General features: G+C 46.6%; 1 protein-coding gene across 6 annotated transcripts in view; it reads right to left on the bottom strand.

Moving 5' to 3' along the window:
- Positions 1 to 12325, bottom strand: part of magi2a (membrane associated guanylate kinase, WW and PDZ domain containing 2a) — a 343918-nt gene that overhangs the window by 84860 nt on the left and 246733 nt on the right. For all 6 annotated transcript variants that reach the window (XM_065021544.1, XM_065021546.1, XM_065021541.1 and 3 more), the window contains exons 3-4: positions 8946 to 9065; positions 1820 to 2035 (exon numbers count right to left, since the gene is read on the bottom strand). In XM_065021544.1, the coding sequence (XP_064877616.1) occupies positions 1820 to 2035; positions 8946 to 9065 (336 nt within the window). The remainder of the gene's footprint in view (positions 1 to 1819; positions 2036 to 8945; positions 9066 to 12325) is intronic.

Below are 12325 nucleotides of genomic sequence, written 5' to 3'. Positions count from 1 at the left end.
AGAATATGGCACCACAACAAACCTGCCAAGAAAGGGCCGTCCACCAAAGCTCATGGACCAGACAAGGAGGGCATTAATCAGAGAGGCAAACAAAGAGACCAAAGATAACCCTGAAGGAGCTGCAAAGTATCTGTCCATAAGACCACTTTAAGCCGTACACTTCACAGAGCTGGGCTTTACGGAATAGTGGCCAGAAAAAAAGCCATTGCTTAAAGAAAAAAATAAGCAAACACATTTGGTGTTCGCCAAAAGCCATGTGGGAGACTCCCCAAACATACGGAAGAAGGTACTCTGGTCAGATTAGACAAACTTTGCTTTTTGGCCATCAAGGAAAACGCTATGCCTGGCGCAAACCCAACACCGCTCATCACCGCGAGAACACCATGTTTTTCATCGGCAGGGACTGGGAAACTGGTCAGAATTGAAGGAATGGTGGATGGCGCTAAATACAGGGACATTCTTGAGGGAAATCTGTTTCAGTCTTCCAGAGATTTGAGATTGGGACGGAGGTTCACCTTCCAGCAGGACAATGGCCCTAAGCATACTGCTAAAGTGGATTAAGGGGAAACATTTAAATGTCTTGGAATGGCCTAGTCAAAGCTCAGACCTCAATCCAATTGAGAATCTGTGGTATGACTTAAAGATTGCTCTACACCAGCAGAACCCATCCAACTTAAAGGAGCTGGAGCAGTTTTGCCTTTAAGAATGGGCAAAAATCCCAGTGGCTAGATGTGCCAAGCTTATAGAGACATACCCCAAAAGACTTGCAGCTGTAATTGCTGCAAAAGGTGGCACTACAAAGTATTGACTTTCTGGGGGGTGAATAGTTATGCATGCTCAAGTTCTGTGTTTTTGTCTTATTTCTTTCACAATAAAACATATTTAGCATCTTCAAAGTGGTAGGCATGTTGTGTGAATCAAATGATACAAGCCCAGCCAAAAATCTATTTTAACTGCAGGTTGTGTAATGCAACAGAATAGGAACAATGCCAAGGGGGTTGAATACTTTCGCAACCCACTGTATATGGCTTACCTGACCAGAACATACAGTATAATGAATAGGTTGATCAATAATAATGGATTGCATATATAATGTAAAGCCATTTTCGAAAGGTCTCAAAAGGTTTTACTAAATAACTACCGCAACAGTGTCATTTATTTTTACATTAAGAAATGTCAAGTCAAAATGAATGATACTATTTTGTTTCATGGCTTACATAGGGTTTCTCCGTTTTTATATTAAGTTAGACAGCCAGCATCTTTGCTCCTAGTTGAGAGTAATGACTGTGATGTGGCTTGCATTGATCCAGTAAATCTGCTTAGTGGAACCCCACGCTTGATTTGATCACAGCCTCCAGGCGACGTTTCTTAGTGTCGGTGCGGGGGGGGGGGGGGGGGAAATCTAGCCTCTGGCTATGTGACGTAGACTAAGTGTACTGTGATCTGATCTAATGACTGGGAGATGGGATGAGATGGGATACAGTGTAAAGCTGTTGTCTCTGAACACTATCAGTTCTGCTAGATAGGATGCTTGCGGGATGTACTCGTGCTATTTACAGGCACTAGAACTCTCCAGTTTTTCATTTAGACTATCTATGATGATGATGAACTGAGCTCCCTGGGAAGAGCTCCCTGTAGGCAGTTATTGTATGGGCCTGACTGAGAGCCGGTTGCTATGATGTAACCTAGACGATAGCCTGCTGCTATGTTGTCTGATCAGATCCCAGGGATCGGTGCTATCTCATTTTGGCTGTGAACTTGTTGTCATGACGAGGATCTGTTGTTGCACATCAACACTATGTCTGCTTTGGAACCTGACCTGGGGTGATGCCATTGCCGTTGCCATTGACAACGGGCCTCTCCTCTTCCTCATCCTCGGGTGGCTCGATGCCGGCCTTCTCCATGTTGCTGACCGACTTGTTCCGTTTCCTCTTCCCCTTGGAGCTGGGTCGTGCGCCCGGCAGGAGCTGATCTGTTACATTTAGCAGCAGAGGGCTGGGCTCGCACGGGGGCTTGGGGGTACCGTAATAGTTCTCTAGAGAAGGAAGGAAAGAATACTTCACATTAATGATCATTTTATATACTTAGTCAGTCATACACACATCATGTTATACTTAGGTGCTGTTGGGTGAGGTTAAAGAATCAAAATGGCCAATGTGACAGACTGACGTTTGAACTTAGGTCTCTCCATGAGACAGTGTTAGCCCCATGAGACTGTGTTAGTCCCCCATGAGACAGTGTTAAACCCCATGAGACTGTGTTAGCCCCCATGAGAATGTGCTCTCCACTGGGATTCTCTGCCTCTAACACTATTACAGGTGCTGAGTCACTGGCTTACTGGTGCTCTTCCATGTCCATGTTCCATGTGGGTGTATCACTTGAGTGGCGGAGATCTTTGTGGGCTATACTCGGCCTTGTCTCAGGATGGTAAGTTGGCGGTTGAAGATATCCCTCCAGTGGTGTGGGGCCTATGCTTTGGCAAAGTGGGTGGGGTTATATCCTGCCTGTTTGGCCCTGTCCGGGGGTATCATCGGATGGGGCCACAGTGTCTCCTGACCCCTCCTGTCTCAGCCAGGAGGTTTATACCCAGTATTTATGCTGCAGTAGTTAATGTATTGGGGGGCTAGGGTCAGTCTGTTACATCTAGAGTATTTCTCCTGTCCTATCCGGTGTCCTGTGTGAATTTAAGTATTCTCTCTCTCTCTCTCTCTCTCTCTCGCTCTCTCTCTCTCTCTCTCTCTCTCTTTCCCCTCTCTCTCTCTCTCTCTCTGTCTTCCCTCTCTCTCTGTCTCTCTCTCTCTCTCTCTCTCTCTCTCTCTCTGTCTTCCCTCTCTCTCTCTCTCTCTCTGTCTTCCCCCCCTCTCTCTCTCTCTCTCTCTCTCTCTCTGAGGACCAGAGACCTAGGACCATGCCTAAGGCCTACCTGCCATGATGACCCCTTGCTGTCCCCAGTTCACCTGGCCGTGCTGCTGCTCCAACTGTTCTGCCTGCGGCTATGGAGCCCTGACCTGTTCACCGGACGTGCTACCTGTCCCAGACCTGCTGTTTTCAACTCTCTAGAGACAGCAGGAGCGGTAGAGATACTCTTAATGATCAGCTATGAAAAGCCAACTGACATCTACTCCTGAGGTGCTGCACCCTCGACAAATACTGTGATTATTATTATTTGACCATGCTGGTCATTTATGAACATTTGAACATCTTGGCCATGTTCTGTTATAATCTCCACCCGGCACAGCCAGAAGAGGACTGAACACCCCTCATAGCCTGGTTCCTCTCTAGGTTTCTTCCTAGGTTTTGGCGTTCTAGGGAGTTTTTCCTAGTCACCGTGCTTCTACACCTGCATTGCTTGCTGTTTGGGGTTTTAGGCTGGGTTTCTGTACAGCACTTTGCTGATGCAAGAAGGGCTATATAAATACATTTGATTTGATTTGTTAGCCCCCCATGAGAAAGTGTTAGCCCCCATGAGAATGTGTTAGCCCCCCATGAGAATGTGTTAGCCCCCCATGAGACAGTGTTAGTCCCCCATGAGACTGTGTTAGTGCCCCATGAGATTGTGTTAGTCCCCCATGAGACTGTGTTAGTCCCCCATGAGACTGTGTTAGCCCCATGAGACTGTGTTAGCCCCATGAGAATGTGTTAGCCCCATGAGAATGTGTTAGCCCCCCATGAGAATGTGTTAGCCTCCCATGAGAATGTGTTAGCCCCCCATGAGAATGTGTTAGCCCCCATGAGACTGTGTTAGCCCCCCATGAGACTGTGTTAGTCCCCCATGAGACTGTGTTAGTCCCCCATGAGACTGTGTTAGCCCCCATGAGACTGTGTTAGCCCCCATGAGACTGTGTTAGTCCCCCATGAGACTGTGTTAGTCCCCCATGAGACTGTGTTAGCCCCCATGAGACTGTGTTAGTCCCATGAGACAGTGTTTGCCCCCCATGAGACTGTGTTAGTCCCCCATGAGACTGTGTTAGTCCCCCATGAGACTGTGTTAGTCCCCCATGAGACTGTGTTAGCCCCCCATGAGACTGTGTTAGTCCCCCATGAGACTGTGTTAGCCCCCCATGAGACTGTGTTAGCCCCATGGGACTGTGTGAGCCCTATGGGACTGTGTTAACCCCATGAGACTGTTAGCCCCATGAGACTGTGTTAGCCCCATGAGATTGTGTTAGCCCCCCATGAGACTCTGTTAGCCCCACATGAGACTGTGTTAGCCCCCCATGATACTGTGTTAGCCCCATGTGACTGTGTTAGCCCCATGACAATGTGTTAGCCCCCCATGAGACTCTGTTAGCCCCACATGAGACTGTGTTAGCCCCCCATGATACTGTGTTAGCCCCATGTGACTGTGTTAGCCCCATGAGACTGTGTTAGCCCCCATGAGACTGTGTTAGCCCCCATGATACTGTGTTAGCCCCCATGAGACTGTGTTAGCCCCACATGAGACTGTGTTAGCCCCCCATGATACTGTGTTAGCCCCCATGATACTGTGTTAGCCCCCATGATACTGTGTTAGCCCCATGAGACTGTGTTAGCCCCATGAGACTGTGTGTAGCCCCATGAGACTGTGTTAGCCCCATGAGAATGTGTTAGCCCCCATGAGAATGTGTTAGCCTCCCATGAGAATGTGTTAGCCCCCATGAGACTGTGTTAGCCCCCATGAGACTGTGTTAGTCCCCCTGTGTTATGAGACTGTGTTAGTCCCATGAGACAGTGTTTGCCCCCATGAGACTGTGTTAGTCCCCCATGAGACTGTGTTAGTCCCCCCCCCATGAGACTGTGTTAGCCCCCAAGAGACAGTGTTAGTCCCATGAGACCGTGTTAGTCCCCCATGAGACTGTGTTAGTCCCCCATGAGACAGTGTTAGTATCCCCATGAGACTGTGTTAGTCCCCCATGAGACTGTGTTAGCCCCCATAAGACTGTTAGCCCCATGAGACTGTGTTAGCCCCATGGGACTGTGTTAGCCCCCCATGAGACTGTGTTAGCCCCCCATGAGACTGTGTTAGCCCCCATGAGACTGTGTTAGCCCCCATGAGACTGTGTTAGCCCCCCATGAGACTGTGTTAGCCCCATGAGACTGTGTTAGCCCCCATGAGACTGTGTTAGCCCCCATGAGACTGTGTTAGTCCCCCATGAGACTGTGTTAGCCCCCCATGAGACTGTGTTATCCCCATGGGACTGTGTGAGCCCCATGGGACTGTGTGAGCCCTATGGGACTGTGTGAGCCCTATGGGACTGTGTTAGCCCCATGAGACTGTGTTAGCCCCATGAGATTGTGTTAGCCCCCATGAGACTCTGTTAGCCCCACATGAGACTGTGTTAGCCCCCATGATACTGTGTTAGCCCCATGTGACTGTGTTAGCCCCATGAGACTGTGTTAGCCCCCATGAGACTGTGTTAGCCCCCATGATACTGTGTTAGCCCCCATGATACTGTGTTAGCCCCCATGATACTGTGTTAGCCCCACATGAGACTGTATTAGCCCCCCATGATACTGTGTTAGCCCCCCATGATACTGTGTTAGCCCCATGGGACTGTGTGAGCCCCATGGGACTGTGTGAGCGCCATGGGACTGTGTTAACCTCATGAGACTGTGGTAGTCCGCTGATCTAAAGCCTAGGCTATTACTCCTATAGTGCATCCACTTTAATAGCTACAATGCTCAGATTGAAAATTATCTGAGGATGTTTCACCTCAAATTGAAATCTCAACGTTATTAAACATATAATATGAGTAATTTAGAGCATTTTTGCCATCTTTTTATAATAGTTATCTGTACCAAAGGACCGAGACACACATTCAGGAGTTGAACCTCAAGTCACATGGGTGAGCAGTGAGCACTGCCACTGTACAAACCTGCTTAATATGCAACACGCGAGTTAAAAAGATTTGCTTGGATGTTTTTCTCCCCTTGTTTCAAGTTAATATTCAAGCGCCAAAGTAGGGATCACAGTAGACACACAGGCATAAACGGAACATTAAATTAAACTGTCTATTTAAAGGGAAATATATTGTAAAATGAAATACCGAAAGAGAGTGAGAAGGTCATGCGGGAAGATGATGCCATTATTACATAACCCAATGGGACCAGGAGCAGGAAGTGGAAGATCAGTTGACGTCCTGGGAGTTAAAGTTCAAATAGTTCTTAAAAGTTCACACGTAAGTTTCAAGGCACGTCAAAGGGGAGGTACTCAAACACAGTCACACACTCCACAACACATATACCTACAAACATGACTTCATATTGGTAACTAAAGCCTGACACTGTCTGGCCCACACCCCAGGCATCTTCACTAACATCACTGTTAGCCCTTTTGTGTCTGCTGGCACATCAGTGTTATCCACCAATCAATCAATCACTAAACCATGCACAGATTCCTAGTGATTGAGTGAGTGTGTGTGTGTGTGTTGTAAATAAATAAAGAAGAAGCCTGTCTCTCTCTGGGCTCTGGCCTCTGTGTGGTCTCCCCGTCTGTCTCCCCATGGCGGAGTCTCCAGGTCCCAGCATGCAGAGCGTTTCTGGGTTCGTTCTGAACGTGCTCCCCTGGGCTCCTCCTCGCTGATGCTTTCACACATCGCCCACTCTGATCCTCCAGCCCCTGAGTCCGCTAGCAGAAGACTGTCTGCTAAGATCTCCTCCACACACACAGGCATGCACACATGCAAACATCCCTTGCTTACAGCTTTAGCCCAGAGATACCTGGCAAAGTCCTGAGACAGCGGATGTCCTTGTTAAGCTGATGTGAGATCTGATGAAGTGTTTGAGCTCTACTCTCTGTAAACAAGGTGTGAAATAGACTGGGGGAGATATGATGTTGCCACGGCAAAGGAACCTAGTTTCCTCGAGAGCAGGCTTCAAGGCAATGCCTCTCCAATGGAGATTAGGTTCTGCAGCTAGAGAGGGTTTCTATGAGAGTGAGATTATCCTGCACCTTTCAGTGGTGCTTCAGTACTTCTGGAGGAGAACCCAGACACCCAAATATATTTTGAAAATCCAATGAGATTATTCTAATCCTGTGGATTAAGTATTAAAATGATGAACCCCAACAACACGTATGCTGCAGCCAGTTGTAGGACCATGGAGAAAATAGTAGCTGGAAAGTCCTATGTCAGTTTGTATCTCAGATATTTGCTGTGGTTACAAAAAGGCCCTGTGAATTTTTGTTCGCATTTCTGAGGACACCGTGAGTGACTCAAATTAAAATGAGAGAACATTGCTGTAAAAAAAAAGCTAATCGAACGGAAAGGCTTAAAACCACAGACTATTTTACCCTGCTGCTGCCTAAAATCTAAAAGCAATTTCAGTCAGACTTTCCGGGAAATCAAATCTAAAATGCACAAAAACAGCATGCCGAAGACAACCTCCAGTAGTATGCTACAATGCTAAATTAGTTGCATACCTTACTATTAGCTAAATGAAAGCCAAGAGACACACTGACCCATCCCCTGACCTTCCAAAGCAAGGCTTTTGTAATGATGAAAATCCAACACTGTGGATAACATTAACCTGGCAGTGTAGGACCTGACAGCCAGATTGTATCAGCTTGAGATGACTTTTCTCTGCCTTCCTCACACAAAAGAAAACAGTGATCTCTCCATCTCTTTAAGGGATTTATTGGCATGGGAAGCATATGTTTACATTGCCAAAGCAGGGAAAATAGAGAGAGGTCCCAGGGTTAAAGTACAAAAGGGAAAATAAATAAACATGAATATGGGTTGTATTTACAATGGTGGATGTTCTTCACTGGTTGCCCTTTTCTTGTGGCAACAGGTCACACATCTTGCTGCTGTGATGGCACACTGTGGTATTTCACCCAATAGATATGGGAGTTTATCAAAATTGGGTTTGCTTTTCCAATTCTTTGTGGGTCTGTGTAATCTGAGGGAAATATGTGTCTCTACTTCATTTTGTGGGCAGTGTTTACATAGCCTGTCTTCTCTTGAGAGGCAGGTCTGCCTACGGCGGCCTTTCTCAATAGCAAGGCTATGCTCACTGAGTCTGTACATAGTCAAAGCTTTCCTTCATTTTGGGTCAGTCAGTGGTCAGATACACTGCCACTGTTTACTCTGTGTTTAGGGCCAAATAGCTAGTTCTAGTTTGTTCAGTTTTTTTGTTAGTTCTTTCCAATGTGTCAAGTAATTATATTTTTGTTTTCTCATGATTTTGTTGCTGTCCTGGGGCTCTGAGGGGTCTGTTTGTGTTTGTGAACTGTGTTTGTCTCTCTCTCTCTCTAATTGAGCATTACATATTAAAAAGTCAAATGATGGTGGCACAGCGGTGCAGCCACCGAGAAGAGAAGAAGGGTTCTCTCTGCGGAAGACGACATCCTCGGAAAAGTGATACGCGGCCTCAATCGGAGAGAGATTCTAACATCGCTCCTGGCAACCAACCGTTAAATTGACCATCTGCAATTTATTTTTCTGTCATGACAGGCACGAGGCTGAGCAGGAGGGCTCAGCGAGGGAACAGACATGGAGTTAATGCATTATCTGTCTGTGTGGTGGAGTCCCCTATATCTGACAGAGTGGAGAGCCAGTAGTTTAGTACACCCAGCACAGAGCCACACAGACCAGGGCAAATGGAGAGAAACTGGAGTGAGTTGTGTTTATTCTGGAGCCATTAGGGCTCAGAGAAGAGCCAGCATGGAGGAGATAGCGGAGTGGAGAGGTGTAGTGCTGTTGTGGGGTGTGTGTGCGAGAGTGTGTTTTCTCCACTCTGATTAAAACAGCTTTTCTGTAATCTATGTTATGATGTCACAGTGATGTGTGAGAGCTGTCTAAATGCATACAACTCATTCTTCTCTGTCAGAGAGTGGAAGGATGGTGGATAAACAAGCAGCTACATAATACAATTATTCCAACAAGCAATTGAACAAAATCAGGAAAGGACCCCCCCCACAAAAAAAAACATGATACACCCCACAAAAGCGAAAAGCTTGCTTTTACCTTCATAAGTTCCGCTCTCTAGTAAGGCTCCACTTTTCTCCAATTCCATAAACCGATCAACAGTCACAAAGTTGTAGTCCACCCCCGGGACCTCTCCTTCCTTGGGCTGCCTGGTTGTGCCTATCAGAGAGGAGAGGGGAGGAGCACAGTTACACAGTTACAATCAGGGAACTTACTAAGAAACTGTGTACACCTGCATACAGGAGAGAGGAGCAGGGTAAGCATTATGGCCCTTACTGTAAACTGTGTGTATCATAGAAATAGAATGAAAGAATTGTAATTTTATGGTGTGTACATCATGACAGTACATTAAAGGGCTGGGCTACAAACACCTATCCGGAACCATTTTACTGCCGATGCGGAGACCCATCGGGCCTTCACGACTGGACTACCAACGTTATCTGCCCGAGGGAGTTATCCAACTGGCCCCTCCGTCGCGACGTTACCTGAACGCCCATCTGCGGCCCGCTAATCATTAGCTGTCTTATTGGCTGCTATCTGAATAGGTCTATCGGACAATTTTTCTTGGGTCACTACAACTATATCTATTTTGCCAATTGGATCCCCTCTACCACACGGAACCCCACTAATCTACCAACGGAAACGCACAAGGTGGCTAAAAACAGACATCCATCCTCTGCTAGCTTGCTACCGATGACCCGGCTAGCTGTCTGATTCGCGGTTACCCCAACCAACCTCACTACTGACTGGACCCTTATGATCACTCTCCTTAATATCAATATGCCTTGTCCATTGCTGTTCTGGTTAGTGTTTATTGGCTTATTTCACAGTAGAGCCTCTAGCCCTGCTCATTATACCTTATCCAACTTTTCAGTTCTACCACCCACACATGCGATGACATCACCTGGTTTCAATGATGAAACAAATGCATTGTTTCTAGAGACAATATCTCTCCCATCATCACTCAATACCTAGGTTTACCTCCACTGTATTCACATCCTACCATACCTTTGTCTGTAAATTATACCTTGAAGCTATTTTATCACCCCGAGACCTCCTTTTACTCTCTGTTCCAGACGTTCTAGACGACCAATTCTCATAGCTTTTAGCCGTACCCTTATCCTACTCCTCCTCTGTTCCTCTGGTGATGTAGAGGTGAATCCAGGCCCTGCAGTGCCTAGCTCCACTCCTATTCCCCAGGCGCTCTCTTTTGATGACTTCTGTAACCGTAATAGCCTTGGTTTCATGCATGTTAACATTAGAAGCCTCCTCCCTAAGTTGTTGTATCCACTGCTTTAGCACACTCTGCCAACCCGGATGTTCTAACCGTGTCTGAATCCTGGCTTAGGAAGACCACCAAAAATTCTGAAATCTCCCATCGCTAACTACAATATTTTCAGACAAGATAGAACGGCCAAAGGGGGCGGTGTTGCCATCCACTGCAAAGATAGCCTGCAGAGTTCTGTCCTACTATCCAGGTCTGTACCCAAACAATTTGAACTTCTACTTTTAAAAATCCACCTCTCTAAAAACAAGTCTCTAACCATTGCTGCCTGCTTTAGACCACCCTCTGCCCTCAGCTGTGCTCTGGACACCAAATGTGAACTGATTGCCCCCCATCTATCTTCAGAGCTCGTGCTGCTAGGCGACATAAATTGGAACATGCTTAACACCCAAGCCATTTTACAATCTAAGCTTGATGCCCTCAATCTCACACAAATTATCAATGAACCTACCAGGTACCACCCCAAAGCCGTAAACACGGGCACCCTCATAGATATCATCCGCACCAGCTTGCCCTCTAAATAAACCTCTGCTGTTTTCAACCAAGATCTCAGCGATCATTGCCTCATTGCCTGCATCCGTAATGGGTCAGCGGTCAAACAACCTCCACTCATCACTGTCAAACGCTCCCTGAAACACTTCAGCGAGCAGGCCTTTCTAATCGACCTGGCCGGGGTATCCTGGAAGGATATTGATCTCATCCTGTCAGTAGAGGATGCCTGATTATTTTTTTAAATGCCTTCCTAACGATCTTAAATAAGCATGCCCCATTCAAGAAATTTAGAACCAGGAACAGATGTAGCCCTTGGTTCTCTCCAGACCTGACTGCCCTTAACCAACACAAAAACATCCTATGGCGTTCTGCATGAGCATCGAACAGCCCCCATGATATGCAACTTTTCAGGGAAGCTAGAAACAAATATACACAGGCAATTAGAAAAGCCAAGGCTAGCTTTTTCAAGCAGAAATTTGCTTCCTGCAACACAAACTCAAAAAAGTTCTGGGACACTAAGGTCCATGGAGAATAAGAACACCTCCTCCCAGCTGCCCACTGCACTGAGGATAGGAAACACTGTCACCACCGATAAATCCACTATAATTGAGAATTTCAATAAGCATTTTTCTACTGATGTTCTGAAAGAGCTGCAAAATCTGGACCCCTACAAATCAGCTGGGCTAGACAATATGGACTCTTTCTTTCTAAAATTATCTGACGAAATTGTTGCAACCCCTATTACTAGCCTGTTCAACCTCTCTTTCGTGTCGTCTGAGATTCCCAAAGATTGTAAAGCAGCTGCGGTCATCCCCCTCTTCAAAGGGGGGGACACTCTTGACCCATACTGTATACAGACCTATATCTATTCTACCCTTTCTAAGCCAAGTCAACAAACAGATTACCGACCATTTCAAATTCCACCATACCTTCTCCGCTATGCAATCTGGTTTCAGAGCTGGTCATGGGTGCACCTCAGCCACGCTCAAGGTCCTAAACGATATCTTAACTGCCATTGATAAGAAACAATACTGTGCAGCCATATTCATTGACCTGGCCAAGGCTTTCGACTCTGTCAATCACCACATCCTCATCAGCAGACTCGATAGCCTTGGTTTCTCAAATGATTGCCTCGCCTGGTTCACCAACTACTTCTCTGATTGAGTTCAGTGTGTCAAATCGGAGGGCGTGTTGTCCGGGCCTCTGGCAGTCTCTATGGGGGTGCCACAGGGTTAAATTCTTGGACCGACTCTCTTCTCTGTATACATCAATGATGTCACTCTTGCTGCTGGTGAGTCTCTGATCCACCTCTATGCAGACGACACCATTCTGTATACTTCTGGCCCTTCTTTGGACACTGTGTTAACAACCCTCCAGACAAGCTTCAATGCCATACAACTCTCCTTCCGTGGCCTCCAACTGCTCTTAAATACAAGTAAAACTAAATGCATGCTCTTCAACCGATCGCTGCCTGCACCTGCCTTCCCGTCCAACATCACTACTCTGGACGGTTCTGACTTAGAATATGTAGACAACTACAAATACCTAGGTGTCTGGTTACACTGTAAACTCTCCTTCCAGACTCACATCAAACATCTCCAATCCAAAGTTAAATCTAAAATTGGCTTCCTATTTCGCAACA

The sequence above is a fragment of the Oncorhynchus nerka genome, linkage group LG8 (assembly GCF_034236695.1).
Source record: "Oncorhynchus nerka isolate Pitt River linkage group LG8, Oner_Uvic_2.0, whole genome shotgun sequence".
Classification (NCBI taxonomy): domain Eukaryota; kingdom Metazoa; phylum Chordata; class Actinopteri; order Salmoniformes; family Salmonidae; genus Oncorhynchus; species Oncorhynchus nerka.
This window is presented reverse-complemented; position numbering and strand designations above follow the sequence as displayed.